This window comes from Bubalus bubalis, chromosome 2, assembly GCF_019923935.1.
Source record: "Bubalus bubalis isolate 160015118507 breed Murrah chromosome 2, NDDB_SH_1, whole genome shotgun sequence".
In the NCBI taxonomy this organism is placed as follows: Eukaryota; Metazoa; Chordata; class Mammalia; order Artiodactyla; family Bovidae; genus Bubalus; species Bubalus bubalis.
In genome coordinates this window covers 95,492,783-95,512,143 of record NC_059158.1, presented here as the reverse complement: position 1 = coordinate 95,512,143, position 19,361 = coordinate 95,492,783, and the positions used below count along the sequence as shown (strand labels likewise).

The 19,361-nt window shown below is 40.0% G+C and overlaps 1 protein-coding gene across 1 annotated transcript in view; it reads left to right on the top strand.

Moving 5' to 3' along the window:
* The window catches only part of ARL6IP6 (ADP ribosylation factor like GTPase 6 interacting protein 6), a 68,839-nt gene extending 56,897 nt beyond the window's left edge, over positions 1–11,942 (top strand). The window contains exon 4 of the mRNA XM_044935317.2: positions 11,558–11,942. Within this exon, the coding sequence (XP_044791252.1) occupies positions 11,558–11,576 (19 nt within the window). The 3' untranslated portion in view covers positions 11,577–11,942. The remainder of the gene's footprint in view (positions 1–11,557) is intronic.
* Positions 11,943–19,361: the final 7,419 nt, after the last annotated feature.

Sequence of the window (19,361 nt, the reverse complement as noted above, 5' to 3'; positions counted from 1 at the left end):
CTGCGATTCATGGGGTCGCAAAGAGTCGGACATGACTGAGCGACTGAACTGAACTGAACTCAGATAATAAAGATATCTCATTTTCATTCTCCAGAGAGAGGGAGAAGGAGAAAAGATTGTCCTCAAGTTCAGTCAGTCTCTCCATCTGAGAGCCGCAGGCCAGGATTGCTGGGAAGCTGTGCTGTGAGTGTGCCTGTGTTGTTTCACCCTGCTCCCCCATGCGATGCACATTTATTTTTCTTCTCCCTCATGCCTCTACAGTCCTCTTAGTCTGAAACTCCATCTACCTTCTCCCTTCCTTTTCTTGTACTAGTGATGGGATAGAGAATCCTGTGGCACCACTGTGGCTTCTCCTTTTGTAGAAGATTGCCTCTCGACTTTGAATGTACTTCTGGGGACTTTTAAAAATGTCCAGGGCTCAGGACATGCCCCATGACAAGTAAATTGACAGAATCTCCGAGGAGTGGAACCAGGCATAAGTGTGTTTTCAGGCTCTTCAGTTTGATCCAACAGTCAGGGAAGGTTAGAAGTTCTGCACAGAGGATCCTAGCCCAGGGGAAACACACAGCACTGGCTAAATTAATAAAAGTACCATGGTAGCAGTATTTCCTTTTTCAAAAAGGTTTTAAAAGAAAGCATGGCTGTCTTTCTTACTTGCTTTTTGAATGAGAAATAAGGGACATTCAGTTCAGTTCAGATCAGTCGCTCAGTCGTGTCCGACTCTTTGCGACCCCATGAATTGCAGCACGCCAGGCCTCCCTGTCCATCACCAACTCCCAGAGTTCACTCAGACTCAGATCCATCGAGTCAGTGATGCCATCCAGCCATCTCATCCTCTGTCATCCCCTTCTCCTCCTGCCCCCAATCCCTCCCAGCATCAGAGTCTTTTCCAATGAGTCAACTCTTCGCATGAGGTGGCCAAACTACTGGAGTTTCAGCTTTAGCACCATTCCTTCCAAAGAACACCAGGGCTGATCTTCTTTAGAATGGACTGGTTGGATCTCCTTGCAGTCCAAGGGACTCTCAAGAGTCTTATCCAACACCACAGTTCAAAAGCATCAATTCTTTGGTGCTCAGCCTTCTTCACAGTCCAACTTTCACATCCATACATGACCATAGGAAAAACCATAGCCTTGACTAGACGGACCTTTATTGGCAAAGTAATGTCTCTGCTTTTGAATTTGCTGTCTAAGTTGGTCATAACTTTCCTTCCAAGGAGTAAGTGTCTTTTAATTTTATTCAAAAAGGGCAATGTATGAAAGTAAAGTTCATACAGACCCTCTTCCACTGTTGGTCGTTTCAGAGTCTGCCATGTGAAATCGTCATAACTCGATCCTTGTTTTTGTATTACATTAATTTAATATTTCCTGCTGTGTTGTGTTTGAGAGGGAGTTATGTTTCAATAGTAAAGGGGAAAAAATGTGTGATCGTTTTGAGACAGAGTTAATTTCTCCAAGGCTTTTGTGAAGTTGGAGGTCATAGTCATGGTGGAAGAGCTGAGTTAGAGTAATTTTGCAGCAACACTGCACAGTTTGGGACGGGACTTGTTTGTTCAGTTTTATACTCTCCAGCACAAGATCACTGCTGTCAGAAAACAGACACACATTCATTGCTCTTCCTCCATTTTCTCTGAGCCCATTATGCAGTGGATATTGTGCTTGGGATCAGTGATACAAAGATGAATAAAAGAGGTTGAATCTATCAATATGGAAATGGTTAACCAATTTATGGTATATCCTTACAATAGATATGACTAACTTCTAAAGAGTAATGAGTTAGGTATATATTTATATACCTGGGGAAATTATTCATGATAAGGCTGTTAGATGTTTATAGTTTTTAAATTTATTTTATTTAACAAATGGTATGTGTATATATAAGCATATTAAATTTTTAAAGAATTCATACAAAAACAGTGATTATCAGTGGAGAGTATACTGGAGAAACCTGAAAGAATCTTTCATGCCTTTTTTTTTTTTTACAATTTAAGAAGAGTAGGATTTCAAGTGACTATAGGCATGGGGTTTTATGTTATTCCTGATATTTAAAAAATATCTATAGGGCTTCCTTGGTGGTTCAATGGTTACAAATCTGCCTGCCAATGCAGGGGACACAGGTTTGATCCCTGGTCTGGGAAGATTCCACTTGCCACAGGACAACTAAGCCTGTGAACTGAAACCTCTGGGCCCGCACACCTAGAGCCTGTGCCCTACAGCGTGAGAAGCCACTGCAGTGAGAAGCCCGTGTACCACAACAAAGAGTAGCCCCTACTCTCCGAAACTAGAGAAGGCCTGGGCACAGCAATGAAGACCCAGCACAGCCATAAATAAAAAGACATCTATAAAAGAAACCTGTTTCTTCAAGGAATTAGAGAAATAATTTTGAGATGTTTTAAAAGAAATTTGCCTATAAATCAAAGATGTTTTCCTGGCTTCCCAGGAATAAAAGAAGCTGAAAAAAATGGGATTTAATAGCCCTTATCTTTTCCTGGTAGCCCTGCTTTGTTTTGAAACAGTGGCCCGGCATTTTAATAAACTGTTACCTCTTTACAACATTATGAAGCAAACTCACAGAAAAAACAAACAAAAAATTCTCTCAGATCATTTGCTTTAGATTAATCTCAAAAAGAAAGTCTCTTTAAAAGATACTGTAACAGGATTCCAACAGAGAAGTAACATCAGTAGCAGATAGATACATGGATAGGTGTAAAGATACCTATATACTTATTTATAAGCCTATGCTTTACAATAAACCTCTCTCTCTATTATTATATGTATTATATACAAAATATAGCATATTATCATATAATATAAATGATATTGGCTAGTCAGCTACTGGGGAAGCTTACTAGGCAAGTTCAGATGTATAGGCAGGCTATTAGGAAAGGCAGGCTGAAAACTCTTAGATGGAAGCTGAGACTGCAGTCCATAAACAGAATTTCTTCTTCTTCAGGAAAGGAGCCTGGTGGGCTACAGTCCATAGGGTTGCAAAGAGTCAGGCAGGACTGAAGCACTTAGCACATATGCACACAGGGAAGCTGCCAGTGGGGATTAGGTCCACCCAAATTATTGGAGATAATCTCCCTAAAGTCAACTGATTGTTGATATTAATGACATCTACCAAATACCTTTACAGGAATACCTTGATTGGTATTTGATTGAATAACTGGGTACTATAAGCTAGGCAGGCTTTCCCTGATGGCTCAAGCAGTAAAGAATCTGCCTGCACCGGAGACTTGAGTTTGATCTCTGGGTTGGGAAGATCCCCTGGAGGAGGGCATAGCAACCCACTCCAGTATTCTTGCTTGGGAAATCTCATGCACAGAGAAGCCTGGCTGGTTACAGTCCATAGGGTCACAAAGAGTTGTACACAACTGAAGCAACTTAGCACGCACACATAGCCTAAGCAAGCTGACACAAACTGATATGATCCACCCTTTGTCAACTTGGCACCCGTACACTTCTCCTTGCTGTTGCTGCTGCTGCTAAGTCGCTTCAGTCGTGTCCGACTCTGTGCAGCCCCATAGACGGCAGCCCACCCAGCTTCCCCGTCCCTGGGATTCTCCAGGCAAGAACACTGGAGTGGGTTGCCATTGCCTTCTCCACACATCTCCTTAAATGACACTTAATCTCCGAAACAATAACAAGGTCATAGCTCTGCTTAATATGATTCACCTAACCTGAATACACGTTAAAATTCACCAACCATTTCCCTAGATAAAAATGCTAACTCTGGGACTTCCTGGTGGTTGGTTAAGAACCCATCTTGCAGGGAACTCGAGTTTGATCCCTGGTAGGAAAACTAAGATCCCACATGCCTGAGGCAACCAAGCCTGCACGCTGCAACAAGAAAGCCTATATGCCACAACTACTGAGCCCACACGAGGCAAAGAAGATTCTGTGTACCGCAGTTAAGACCCGATGAAGCCAAATAAATGGTTTTTTTTTTTTAAAAGAGAATGCAAAATCCTTGAGTAAACTTCACTTTTCTACTTGATATTCTATAACTTAAATATTATGATATAAAGTTAACTAGTATTAGCATATTTTATATGAGATAATAGGGAATAAGAGAGGGAATAAAACTATTTACCTATAAAAATACTCAACTATTACAGGAATTGTTTCAATAGTGGTAACAGGGTTTTAGCTGATATTTTTAACTATCTTTTTCTATTACCCATTCCATATCCCCCTTTGTCCTCAGTAAGCATTTCAAGTAGTTGTGTTTGGCTGGTTGGGTAACCTAAATGTTTATTTCTGAAGGCTCTGGGCCATTAGAAGTCCTTCCTGAAGTGGGTTGTTGTAATTTTCCATTGGCATTAATCACAGGACATGATAGTACCAAGTGATCCCCTGAGGGATTTTCTGTATTCTAGCCATATTCTTCCTTACCTCTATTTTGTGGTAGCAGCCCAATTTCCCTTTGGTAATCAGGATCAATTGCCCCATTGCCCCAGTGAGTATAGTAACAACCTTCTTTTCCTGTTGATTCAGAAGCATGTGAAGCCTAAGGTGACTGAGTGGCAGTCTTAACTTTTAGTTCAATGAAATCACTGTTGAGTTTCCTGGTAGAAGCATTCCTCTCATTGAGACTAAGATTTTGTGACCAGCAGAGCATATGGTTTTAGGAACAGGAAGCAAAAATTTTGCCAGTGAATCAGTGGGATTGGTAGTAAATGGTGCCACTCCTATCTCTATTTGATTCTTTAACCGGTGCATCTTGACTATGAGAGAAATAGCACCTTATACTGGATGTTTATTTAGAGCATGTATAATTCTCTGAAGAGCTTTTGCTCCTGTCCTGCAAGGTACTGCCACCTAACTGATCCTGTAACTGAGTCTTCTAAAGTTCATTCCATCATTCTATCAAGCCAGCTGCTTCATGATGATGGGGAACACGGTAAGCTCAGTGAATTCCATAATATGATTGTATTATCACACTTTATTTACTGTGAAGTTAGTTATCACTTCTAACTACACTGTGTAGAATACCATGATGGTGGATAAGGTATTATATAAGTCCATGGATAATAGTTTTGAAAAAAGCATTGTCTGCAGGGAGGCAAATTTGTATCCACTCTAAGTTTCTACTGCAGTAAGACCAAAATGCTGCCTCTGCAATGAAGGAAGTGGTTCAAGGTAATCAATGTGCCACCAGTTAACTGGTTGATCTCCTGAAGAATGGTGCTATAATGAGAAGTCTGTGTTGGTTTCTGCTGCGGGCAGTTTGGGTACTCAGCAGTGGCTGTAATCAGGTCAGCCTTGGAGACTGAAGGCCACGCTACTGGGCCCATCTAAAATCTCCATCCATACCACCCCTCGCCTACTGCATTCATGACCTTGTTGGGTAATGACAGTATTGACTGGGGAAAGGGGATGACTGGTAGGCAGAGATGGGCCATCCTATCTACTGAATTATTAAAATGTTCTTCTGGACTCTTCAAATATGGCTGAGAGGTCTTACATGACAAATCCACTCTAACATCTCTATATCCTTAAGCCTTTTAATTCCTTCCTCAACAGCATACCAAGGCAGGTGTGGCATTCTAACTTAATTTAGGGTAGCATACCTTTTGGTCAGAGTATTAGTCAACCAAACAATCTGCCAGAGCCTTTTTCACCCCTCAAGTTAAATTATAAACTTCAGAATCTCTTGCTTAGGGAGCCCATATCAATAAATGTGGCCTAACCTAACTTTATATGTCCTACCCCATTCACCCACACCCTTAATACCTACTCCCCAGATTTCTGTCCTTATAAATTGGAAAATTCATGTACTTCTTTTGTTGTTTGCAGAAACAACTCATGATAAACTTACATCTCATCCTTTAGGGCTTGTCAGGACTTGAGACTGCTTTTAGGTCTAGAGGCAGAGGGAGTGGCAGTGGTAAGTCTGGTACAGAATCAGTACTGGCTTGCAAGGCAACTACTTCAGGAGAGGTCTGTATGGGCTCTTCAGACAAAGCAGGGTTGACCTCCACAGGCAAGGGTGGAAGGGCTGCTTCTACTGGCAGAACATAAAAGCTCTGTGGCCCCAGCTTCATTGGGATCTTCCCAGATATCCTCATTCTAATGATCAGGATCCCATTCCTTAGCAATCAATGCTCTACTTTAATGGAAAACACTGGGTGAGGTTGAGAATTTGGTTTGCATTGTAATTCAGCTACTTTCAGGATGAAACTCTGGTTATTTTCAGAAATCTCAGCTTTGCAACTATAGGAGATAAGACTTATTTTTTTTTTTTTTTTTTCAGATCAGACATAGAGATTTTTAGGTCATTTAAGCTGAGCTTGAGCTGGGAATTTGAAGCCCTGAGCTCATCATTTTCTTTGACCATTTTCTCTAGTGCATTTAGGAGCAATCACTGAATCTTATTATACTCCTTAGTTTGACTAAAATGTTCTAAGGTATCAACTACATAGTCACTTAGAACCTCAACCCACTCTAGTATTCTTGCCTGGAGAATCCCAGGGACGGAGGAGCCTGGTGGGCTGCTGTCTATGGGGTTGCAGAGAGTCGGACAAGACTGACGCGACTTAGCAGCAGCAGCAGCAGTCAATGGTGATATTTTGCATATCTTTATTGCCACTTCACACTGTGGAGGACAAATGCCCTCTTTACTAATAGATACCCTTTAGTATTTTAAATCTAATCAAATTAGAGGCCCAATGCAAGAAAACTCTGAACCAATTTAAGAAATGTATTCTTAAGATTCTGTTCCTCTTTAAGAATGATAATTACCAAAATCTGTATCAGAGTTCCACCAGAGAATCAGGTATTTATTCCCCAGAGCTCATAATTACCTATTTTATTTGCTTAGTTTCTATGTACTTATCACTGATTTAAGTTTAGTTTCCTCTCACTATGTATTTGGATACAGCGGGTAGTCTGTCTTCTTGAAGAGATGTCTCCTGGAGCTCTTGGATTTACCCCAGTCTCTGCTGGGTGTTCTATTTGCCTGGGATTCAGTTGTCATCTTGGAATCTCTCTTCATCATCACTCTGGGGATTCCCTTTGCTTGTCTATTTGGTTGGATATCCTATTTCCTTTTCCATCTTCCCTTTTCTTGTTGTGTCCCCTCACTTTGGTAGAGCACATTTTCCAATAACTTCTTAAGAAAGGGTGCTTGGGAGGTAATTTATATTTTAAAACACACATGTCTAAAAATGTCTACATCCTACTCTCGCACCAATTGATAACCTGACTGAAGACTGAAAACCTTTTATCTCAGAACTGTGAAGGTTTTGTTCCATTATTTTCTGGATTCTAGTGTTGACATGGAAAACTCCAAGCTGCTCTGAGTCCTGAGACTTTGTATTCTACCTGGGTCCCACTCTCCATTCCAGAAGCATAAAAGATTTTCTTCTCAGGGTTTCCCTGATAGTCCCATGGTTAAGAATCTGCTTTGCAATGCAAGGGACACAGGTTCAATCCGTGGTCTGGGAAGATCCCACGTGTTGTGGAATAACAAAGTCCGTGGCAATAATTACAGAGCCAGCACTCTAGACCCCACAAGCCACAACTACCGGGGTCTGTTGCCTGAGCCTGTGCTTCGCCAGAGGAGAGGCAACTGCAGTGAGAAACCTTCTTTCCTTTCACTGAGTAAGCTTTCAGTCTCCTGCCCAGTTTGCTGGGAAGTCAGGGAGTAATCTGATTTCGTGACTGGGGAGGGTTCTTCGTAAGTGGAGTTGTAAATAATCTTTTGGTTCTTAGTTTCATTTTCACCCTACCTTCAGAAGTTCCTGGTGTCCCAAATGCCAAGGCTTTTGACGTTCTATTATACACACACACACACACACACACACACCTCTGGTTGTCTCTCAGCTTTCTCCTGTTTGCTTAAAGCTCATCTTTCTCCAGTTAGTTACTGCCTGTCTTCCTGTTTCCCAATTTCCATAATTTTATTGTTGTATCTCCCCTTCAGTTCTTATCTGAGTAAATACATTAAAGAAATAAATATATATTAAAGAAAGAAAGAAAAACCCAATAAAGCAAGCAAATCAAAACACCTCTTTGGGTGCATCATGTTAAGTCATTTCAGTCGTGTCTGACTCTGTGTGACCCCATAGTCTGCAGCCTGGCGGCTCCTCTAGCCATGAGATTCTCCAGGCAAGAATACTGGTGTGGGTTGCTGTGACCTCCTCCTGGGGATCTTCCCAACCCAGGCATCCAACCCTCATCTCTTATGTCTCCTGTATTGGCAGATGGGTTCTTTACCACTAGTGCCACCTGGGAAGCTCAAATACCTCTTCACTGTCATCTTAATGGGATTTGGGGAGATAACAAAAGTAAATTCATTTGTTTAATCCATCACCTTTACCTAGAACCCATTATATTAATAGAATTTCTAAGGATGAGCTCAGGTTCCTGGGGGTAATCTCTACTTGGTTGTGATTTTGCAGAATTACTTAAATACTATTTACCTTGGTATATTAGCATCTCATTTCATAAGTGAGGTTCACCAAAAGCTTTATTAACCAGGAGTGGTTTTGGTATGTGTCATTCTTGTCTCATAAAATTAATTCAGCAACACCTCCGTTTTTTTATTCTATGAATTTGCTTACAGTAGGAATTATTCTTTCTTTGAAGGTTTGGTAAGAGTTGACTATAAAACCTTCCAGGTACGGTGCCTATGATTTGGCTTTGCTCTATCACTTTTGCCTAAAATTCTTGATTGATGTGAACGTTGACGTCTGTGGATTAAATAATAACCCAAAGCTATTACTCTAAATCTTACACTTCATGGTAGACAGCTATATTACTATAAAATCATAATGTATTGAACTCAATCTTAACTGACTCCAGAGTATATTCTAAGAATGTACATTGAAAATCTACTTAATAGTGCTTGAATTACAAAGAATAGCCCTAAAATAATTAAATTACCTACTTAAAAATTAATTACATAGAATTTAACACTTAATTCTTTCCAGATAATTTCACATATGTGGGTTTTATCTTCCCAGGTACATTGTAAAAGCTTATATATGTATAAAGCTTAACTCTCTAAGAGCCATGTTTTATACATCTTTGTATCCAGCATAATGCTAAGAGCTGTGCTGGACAGACAGCATAACATATAAATACTAATGACTGATTTTAGTATCTCCTCACCATCTACATCTTTATTAATGAATACATGTGGGAAAATTGTAGTTTATTACGGATCTGGTTAGTTAAGTTCTAAAAATTGATCAGATTTCTCCAAAAATTTCTACATTAGATATATAATAATTGATTAAATTTCTTTTGAGGTTATTGCCCAGCTTTACATTCAATCTTCTGACTTTTTAACATTTTGACTTAATGACTAGCTTAGACTGCTCATAAAAGTAATGACCCATTCGTTTACTTATCCATCTCAATAACTGATGCAGTTCATTGAATCCAGTGGTTCAGCTGGTGAGATTGATATTGAAAGTAAATGTAGCTGAAATAAGTGTAACAATCATTTAAGAGCCTTGTTTGTCTATTGCAATGTTGTGACCCCCTCAGAATAAAAAGGTTTCTGGGGAGCCCTCTCACTGGCCAGAGAGATACCTAAACAGGAATGGTCTGAGTACTTTATGCTCATTTCAGCCAGAATAGTTCTTCTGTTTCATTAACTGAGATTTCCCACTAAGTGTTGTTTGAACAAAAGCCTTTTAGGCTAAAAACGGGTTTTAAAAACTACTGGTCAATTGTGTAAATATGACCAAAGTCTCTATAGTTCTCAGTTGCATCATACATGTGCTAAATACTAACTTAGACACTGAAGAGAAGCCGCTGTTCTCAAGAGCACTGAGAGCCAGCTCTCCAGGATGCAATCATTTGTGTCCAGTCAGAGAAAATAAAAGGGCAATTTTCAAATAAGTTTCTCTCTTATGCTCTTTTTCCAGCTTATATAGTTTTCTTTTCCATGGTTCTCAAGATAGCCACATAAATAAGAATAATTAATTTTGGAGAGGTTTGCATTCATAAGTTGCAAAATATGGTTAATATTTAGAATTTGGTTAAGAGATCAAAAAATGTCACTCTGTGAAATTGGAGTTGCACTCTGACTCTTTCTTGCCCAATTACCCTGAGCCTAGCAGCTACTGGGGTCCAGAGGTGCCAACTAGAGGTTGTTACAAGGCCTTCTCCCCTATGGGTCCAATGAGAGCCTTGAGATCAACACAGCGTGCTCCATCTTGGGATCCTAGAAAGTGTGGGCTTTAAGGATCTTTGACCTTCCAGGGGAGGATCAGCCAGTTATGGTCCAGGAAATGGAGGAGGAACTGAATAATGGGATCATCCTCTCTACCTTGAGGTAGGAGAGAGACTAGCAGAGAAGTTTCATTCTGATGCCTTGAAAGAGGACTGACAACCTTCTGGTGGCTACAGTGCCAGCCTCCAGGCCCCTCCACCTCTCATGACCCTCCTCACTTAAGGTGTCAGCCACACTAAAGTCCCCATAGTCTCAAGGGGCCAATGAAGAAAAGTTGCATCACATCTAAGCAGGCTTAACACTAGAAAGAGGTAAACAAAGGGAACAATATGAATAGGCCTCCAAAGAAATAGAGATGCTGGATGAGATAGAGAACAACTTGAACAAAGCAATGATTAGAACTCAAGTTTTCAAGTAAAGCACAAATTAGACTTCCTAGAAAAAAGCGCCCCCTCCAAACCTCAATGATTTCCAAATAAAAAAATTCAATATGGGACTTGTAGGAGAAGATGGCTATTTATATAATCAGGAAAGAATGATACATCTATATTTTTCATTTGGAAACATATATACTATATGCCTGGCACAGTGCTAAGTGCTGGATATAAATGGCCATAAGGAAATCATGATTTTGTCTTCCTGGAGCCAAAAGACTCAAGAATGACAAAAGGGAAGGCCATTCTGAAAAAGTGACATGATAATGAGTGTGATTAAAATTTTAAATAGTATAAAGCTCATAAGAACAAGAAAAGGAAAATGGATGAGATAGTTCCTCTCTTTGAAGTTATATGGCTGAGATGAACTGTAAATATACCACTTATGCTGCCCAATTAAAGAACCAGGGAGTCTTCAAAATTCTACATGGAGAAGTAAAGTGTAAATGATACAATGAAGGCCATGATACAATTAATGTTAGTATGGACAAGGATACGTCATAATAGGAGTATGATCGGTTGCAACTAACATTTTTGAACATACATAGCTTGCCCTGTGCTAAGTGCTACACTTATCGTCTCATTCACTCTCTATAAAGTGCCTTCTATACCTGCCCCATTTGATACATTAAAAACCCAAGGGGCTTTTTCAATTGCCCATTCACAAAACTAGTGAGTAGCTGAATCAGGATTCAAACACAGGTTTTACCTGCCTGTAGTAAATTCTCTTCCACGCCCTTTAGGCAGCTCTTTACCGGAAACTGCCCTCAGCCAAAAGGCCCCTCTCCTTGTCATTTCAGCAGAGCTGTAGCTATATAGTAATGCATTTTTAAACCAGGCACCCTCATGCTCTTCTATTCATCTCTGGCCCAAGCACACCTTTCAGATCTTTTAATCACACAATATCTTGCCTAACTTGTTGGTTCTTTTTGTAGATTAAATCAGCAGAAATGAAGAATGAGGAACAAATGTTCAGATCTCTTCCCTAGCTTCCCTTCAAGTAATTGCCAGAACAAACTCTGCGACCAAACTGTATGAACAAGATAACATCTAAAGGAAGATCACAAGGAGTCAACAAGCCTGTACACAAGTCTGCACAGAGAAGGGGATGGTGATGACTCTGACCGCTATTTCAATGATTAACTGAGATTACTTCTCTGTTTCTCTTAAAAAGCTTTCATGACCATATGGAATCTCTGGAGGTGGTTTTGGGGGGAATGTGGATTCCACCATGTCCTCAGATTGCCAGCATTCTGATCAAAGGCACCTTTCCCTCCTACCATTTGTGAGTATGTAACTGATTTTGTAAGCGGTAAGCAGTGGGAACCAATTCGTTGGGTAACATACCCTATTCTCCTCTAACCTGGAGTCTTGAGAATCAAAGATGTATCCATTCTGTGTCTCTGCTGTGGTTCTGGGAGAAGGGTGATCTTCTGATGACAAGTCCTATTTCTGAATAAAGAAGTATTCCTTGAGCCTACAAAGCAATTCATTAAGCAAATTGCTGTATTTTCCTGAAAATACTGCTTTTGCTCATTCAGTTCCCTTATCTTTGATACTGGACTCTGAATCAATTCATTAGTTTCCAATCTATAATGTGATTTGCTAAGTGATCTTGGGCCTCACAACAGACTTTTCAGACAGATGTACTTTCCTTTACGAACCCTTAAATTGATCTCCTATGAATTTGGTTAATATGAATGATTGTCTCAGACCCAATTATGACTTTTAAAATTAAATATATTTATATTCAGTTTAGTCAGTTCAGTTCAGTTGCTCAGTCATGTCTGACTCTTTGCGACTCCATGAATCGCAGCATGCCAGGCCTCCCTGTCCATCACCAACTCCTGGAGTTTACCCAAACTTATGTCCATTGAGTCGGTGATGCCATCCAGCCATCTTATCCTCTGTCATTCCCTTGTCCTCCTGCCTCCAATCCCTCCCAGCATCAGGGTCTTTTCCAATGAGTTAGCTCTTCTCATGAGGTGGCCAAAGTATTGGAGTTTCAGCTTCAGCATCAATCCTTCCAATGAACACCTAGGACTCCTTTAGATCTCCTTTAGAATGGACTGGTTGGATCTCCTTGCAGTCCAAGGGACTCTCAAGAGTCTTCTCCAACACCACAGTTCAAAAGCATCAATTCTTCGGCACTCAGCTTTCTTCACAGTCCAACTCTCACATCCATACATGACCACTGGAAAAACCATACTCTTGACTAGATAGACGTTTGTTGGGTAAGTAATGTCTCTACTTTTCAATATGCTATCTAGATTGGTCATAACTTCCCTTCCAAAGAGTAAGCATTTTTTAATTTCATGTCTGCAATCACCATCTGCAGTGATTTTGGAGCTCAAAAAAATAAAGTCTGACACTGTTTCCACTGTTTCCCCATTTATTTCCCATGAAGTGATGGGACCAGATGCCATGATCTTAGTTTTCTGGATGTTGAGCTTTAGGCCAACTTTTTCACTCTCCTCTTTCACTTTCATCAAGAGGCTCTTCAGTTCCTCTTCACTTTCTGCCATAAGGGTGGTGTCATCAGCATATCTGAGGTTATTGATATTTCTCCTGGCAATCTTGATTCCAGCTGTGCTTCTTCCAGCCCAGCATTTCTCATGATGTACTCTGCATATAAGTTATATAAGCAGGGTGACAATATACAGCCTTGACGTACTCCTTTTCCTATTTGGAACCAGTCTGTTGTTCCATGTCCAGTTGTAACTTGCTTCCTGACCTGCATTAGGTTTCTCAAGAGGCAGGTCAGGTGGTCTGGTATTCCCATCTCTTTCAGAATTTTCCACATTTTATTGTGATCCACACAGTAAATGGCTTTGGCATAGTTAATGAAGCAGAAATAGATGTTTGTCTGGAACTCTCTTGCTTTTTTGATGATCCAGCGGATATTGGCAATTTGATTTCTGGTTCCTCTGCCTTTTCTAAAACCAGCTTGGACATCTGGAAGTTCATGGTTCACGTATTGCTGAAGCCTGGCTTGGAGAATTTGGGGCGTTACTTTACTAGCATGTGAGATGAGTGCACTTGTGTGGTAGTTTGAACATTCTTTGGCATTGCCTTTCTTTGGGATTGGAAAGAAAACTGACCTTTTCCAGTCCTGTAGCCACTTCTGAGTTTTCCAATTTGCTGGCATATTGAGTGCAGCACTTTCCCAGCATCATCTTTCAGGATTTGAAATAGCTCCACTGGAATTCCACCACCTCCACTAGCTTTGTTCGTAGTGATGCTTTCTAAGGCCCACTTGACTTTGCATTCCAGGATGTCTGGCTCTAGGTGAGTGATCACACCATCGTGATTATCTGGGTCGTGAAGATCTTTTTTGTACAGTTCTTCTGTGTATTCTTGCCACCTCTTCTTAATATCTTCTCCTTCTGTCAGGTCCATACCATTTCTGTCCTTTATCGAGCCCATCTTTGCATGAAATGTTCCCTTGGTATCTCTGATTTTCTTGAAGAGATCTCTAGTCTTTCCCATTCTGTTGTTTTCCTCTATTTCTTTGCATTGATTGCTGAGGAAAGCTTTCTTATTTCTCCTTGCTATTCTTTGGAACTCTGCATTCAGATGCTTATATCTTTCCTTTTCTCCTTTGCTTTTCACTTCTCTTCTTTTCACAGCTATTTGTAAGGCCTCCCCAGACAGCCATTTTGCTTTTTTGCATTTCTTTTCCATGGTGATGGTCTTGATCTCTGTCTCATGTACAATTTCACAAACCTCCATCCATAGTTCATCAGGCACTCTTTCAGATCTAGTCCCTTAAATCTATTTCTCACTTCCACTGTTCATAAGGGATTTGATTTAGGTCATACCTGAATGGTCTAGTGGTTTTCCCTACTTTCTTCAATTTCAGTGTAAATTTGGCAATAAGGAGTTCATGATCTGAGCCACAGTCAGCTCCTGGTCTTGTTTTTGCTGACTGTATAGAGCTTCTCCATCTTTGGCTGCAAAGAGTATAATCAATAAAGCTCAACATTCAGAAAATGAAGATCATGGCATCCGGTCCCACCACTTCATGGCAAATAGATGGGGAAACAGTGGAAACAGTGTCAGACTTTATTTTTCTGGGCTCCAAAATCACTACAGATGGTGACTGCAGCCATGAAATTAAAAGACACTTACTCCTTGGAAGGAAAGTTATGACCAACCTAGATAGCATGTTCAAAAGCAGAGACATTACTTTGCCAACAAAGGTCTGTCTAGTCAAGGCTATGCTTTTTCCTGTGGTCATGTATGGATGTGAGAGTTGGACTGTGAAGAAGGCTGAGTGCCGAAGAATTGATGCTTTTGAACTGTGGTGTTGGAGAAGACTCTTGAGAGTCCCTTGGACTGCAAGGAGATCCAACCAGTCCATTCTGAAGGAGATCAGCCCTGGGATTTCTTTGGAAGGAATGATTCTAAAGCTGAAACTCCAGTAGTTTGGCCACCTCATGCGAAGAGTTGACTCATTGGAAAAGACTCTGATGCTGGGAGGGATTGGGGGCAAGAGGAGAAGGGGACGACAGAGAATGAGATGGCTGGATGGCATCACTGACTTGATGGACGTGAGTCTGAGTGAACTCTGGGAGTTGGTGATGGACAGGGAGGCCTGGCGTGCTGCGATTCATGGGGTCGCAAAGAGTTGGACATGACTGAGCGACTGATCTGATCTGATCTGATTGCGGTGTTGACCATCTGGTGATGTCCATGTGTAGAGTCTTCTCTTGTGTTGTTGGAATAGGGTGTTTGCTATAATATTTATATTATATTTTATTTATTTTTTTAATTTTAAAGAAATGAAAGACAGTCCATGAAATGCAGTCCCAGTAGTTATCTCTTGGACTTTGTTACATATTTATCTATAATAAAGCAGTTATCTTCCACAGTGGGTATTTTCAGTAGAAATATAGGACCTATATTCAGCACCAGTACTATAAATGTTCTTTTTTTAAAAACAAACATAATAAAGTAAGCATGCATAAAAACATCAGTGAATTATGTATACTCCACTGAAAACTACACAATAGAGACATATAAGGCTTATTTGCTATCCTCTCAGCTAAGTTTAAAATTTGCCTTCAAAATTTTGTTCTCTCAGGCCTCATCTAGTTCATGCCTCAAGAAGAGGAAAGTTTATAGTAAAGGGAGGTTCATATAGTACTTATTAAGGACTTTGTATGTTTGACTCTATTAGATGAATACTATTACTATTTTACAGATAAGGAAATTGAAGTCCAGAAAGAGCAATAGTTTGCCCAAGGTCACACAGCTAATTGGGGGCAAAATTGAGCTTTAAAACCAGACTGTTAGAGGTTCACCATCATAGTCTTCTTTTTTCTGCTTTTCATTCTACCAATAAAATGCAAACTCTCTGGTTTCTGTCTTCCTCCAGGGAATTCCCTGAATTTTCTCCAGGGAACTTCCCTTTCTCTCTCTCTGTTATTTAGAGAAAGCTCCTAATTCCCCATGCATGCACCTTAATGTCTCATTATAATATGTCTCTGAGTTAACAGTTCTACATCCAGTTCCCTAAGTAAAATGAACACAAAGGAAGGTTTCTGTTGCAGAAAAAGGGCAGTGAGAGATACCAGAATATGCCGCCCAAAATATGCCTCTTTGGAGTATGGGTTATTTTGAACTAAAGGCCATAGAGAACCAGCAGACACAGCAGAGGCTCTAAAACTAGGGCACAGAGTTTCTTTTGTAAAGGAAATATACATAGGATTAGTAAATAAGATTTCCATTTGTAGAAATGTCTCTCCCATACACGAAGAGGATTTTTACCAACTCTTATGAATGGAGAAAAGTGAAAGTGAAAGTCGCTCAGTCATGTCCAACTCTTTGCGAGTACATGGACTATACAGTCTGTGGAATTGTCCAGGCCAGAATACTGGAGTGGGTAACCTTTCCCTCTCCAGGGGATCTTCCCAACCCAGGGATTGAACCCAGGTCTCCCACATTGCAGGCACATTCTTTACCAGCTAAGCCATAAGGGAAGCCCAGGTCATACTTAAACTGGAACAACCGGATTTTCCTGGTGGTGCAATGGATAAGAATCTGCCTTGCCAATTGCAGGGGACACAGGTTTGATCCCTGGTCCTGGAAGATTCCGTATGCTGCAGAGGAGCGAAGCCCATGCTCAACAAATACTGAGCCCTTGAGCTGCAACTACCAAGCCCATGTGCTGCAACTACTGAATCTCATGCACCTAGAGCCTGTGCTTTGCAACAAAAGAAGGAAAGCAAGAAAAAAAATGTTAAAAAACCCTGCACAACAGGTTTTTACTAAACATAATTTTCCTGTCACTTTCCCCAAACTTGCCACTACCACCCAGAAAGCCCCAAACTCTTTTCTTTTGTTGGTATTTAAAACCAACAGGGTATCTAGCACCTAATTGGGGTGACTCATTGCTGGGAGCTTCCATGTGTGCATGTTCATGTTCATGAAATTCTACTGTTTTTCTCTAGTTAATCTAATTTACAGGGCTTCAGTTGGTAAGATTGGTAGAGGAAGAGATTTTTTTCTCCCCTAAGATGAGAGAAGTAAGGTGATATCTCTAGGATCACATAACTGGGCAAGTGCCTCATGCAAGACTAGAAATAGTGACTCATCCAATTCCATATGCCAAATGGAGCCCATTATAGAGACTGAAGGCTTGGAGCTTTCAGCATTTTCAACTTTGGGGCTCTCTACCCCAAGAGATAGAAGTTATATTTATAGTTAAAGGGTAGCAGAATGTGTCACCCCAAAATACCACTGTAGGAGTTCACGGCATTCCACACTAAAATATGCCACTTTGGTATTTTGATTATTTTGAGCTGTAGGTAGTTGAAAAACCACAAATGCAGGGAGAGGATTTTTCTAACACCCCTTATCTGTCTAAAGACAAATCCTCCAAAAGGAACTCAATTGTCACAAATCCCCTCCCCAGGAAGAAGTTTCATCAACCAGGGAAGATTACTATATCACAGGAGAGGAGACTAAAAACTGACACCACAGCCAGACAGACTTTGTCACAAACTGTCAAACCTCCTATGTATTCTCCCAAGGGCCCACTTGTCTTTCCATCTTTTATAAAAAACCATTTACTGTGCCCTAAGAGCTTCTACATCCCTCTTCTGCTTTTCCTGTTAAGATGGTATTTAATCCTGAATTCTAAAGGCACCTAGGGGAGTGACTCATTTTTCCTGGATATTTCCTATGGATACATGCATATACACATTAATAAACTTCTATGAGTTTTTCTCTGGCTAATCTTTTACTACAGTGTCCTCAGCTAAGAACTCAGAAGGATAGAGGAAAAATTATTTTTCCCTCATACATAATCAAGCTCTTCAGAAAATGTCCAATCAATTTTCTGATATGATAACTAATGGGAAGCAGCTGTCTTTTCCCTTTTATTTAAAAAGTGGAATTTATGGGAATGATATGGGGATTAATATTTATAAAGTGCTTTTTGAAAGGAAGAAGCACTGTGATTATTCAGTAGAGCATAGAGTTATTGGAGAATGAGATTAATCTATCTCTTGTAAATCTCTTTAACTAGGCAAAATGGATATGACAAAAGACCTGATCAAAAGCCCCCCAAAGACATCAAGTGCTGATCAGTGCACACTGTCAACCTTACCAGTATTTCAGAAAGGTCTGCAGAGCATTACTCCTTCTGCCTCCCTCCTCTCAATATAACATCACCAGTACACAACCTTGGTAAGGCTTGTGGACAGCTACTGCCCACACACATTTAGTTATTCTTTTCAGCAAGATGTCACATCATAAAAAATAGGCTTCCTCCTCAAAATAATGTAGATTTTTTTTAACTGAAGATTTAATGGGTAATAGAGAAGACAGTTTAGATTGCCTATACCACAGTAATACTTAGTAATATCTCTATAATACATCTTAGATCGATTCCCAAATGTTCTTTCTGACTGACTTATGTTCATGTCCTAATCTCTTCCAGAGCCTCCAAAACCTTAACTGTTTTCTGGAGCCCTTCAGCTCTGTCCACACTTCACTTCACAAAACATATCAAAGCTTGCTGGCCAGTCAGCTTTTTGCCCCTAAGAAATCAATTCAGGTTCAGAGATTATCAGTTGTTACTCAAGTCTGTCCCTAAAGCTTTAGTCCAGTATTCCAGGAAGCAAATCCTGTTCTCCAGGAAGCAAAGTATTAACAATCAAGAAAGTTATAGGGATGAGAGTGTGGGAAGAAAGAGCGAAGCAATTCTGATTTAAAAGAACAAGATTTTCGTTTTTTCTATGTGCTAACATCTGGAAATGTATTCCCATCTTTAGACTAAGCTGGTACCTAGAATCTATAAATTAAACACAAGATCTCATTTGAGATAAACGATAACATGTTGAAATAAAAAATCACAGCACCTAAATTTCTTCACCATTCAGTGTGTTTCAATAGATAGCTTTAATCTAAAATAGACTGTGGGCAGAGTTAAGTTCAAGGAAATTGGAAGTAAATAATAGTTACTGTTTTAAATGATTTAAAAAAAGGGTAGCCAGTAAAATATTATAAATATATTCAAGGCAGTAGTCTATACAATAATAAAACAGAATAGTAACACTAGTCTAAGGTTTGAAAAACAAAATTCACCAAGTAAATTTGAAGATTGAATTGACTTTATCCAAGGTTTAATACAGTGATTCTATAGTCAGCAAAAACAAGACCAGGAGCTGACTGTGGCTCAGATCAAGAACTCCTTATTGCCAAATTCAGACTGAAATTGAAGAAAGTAGG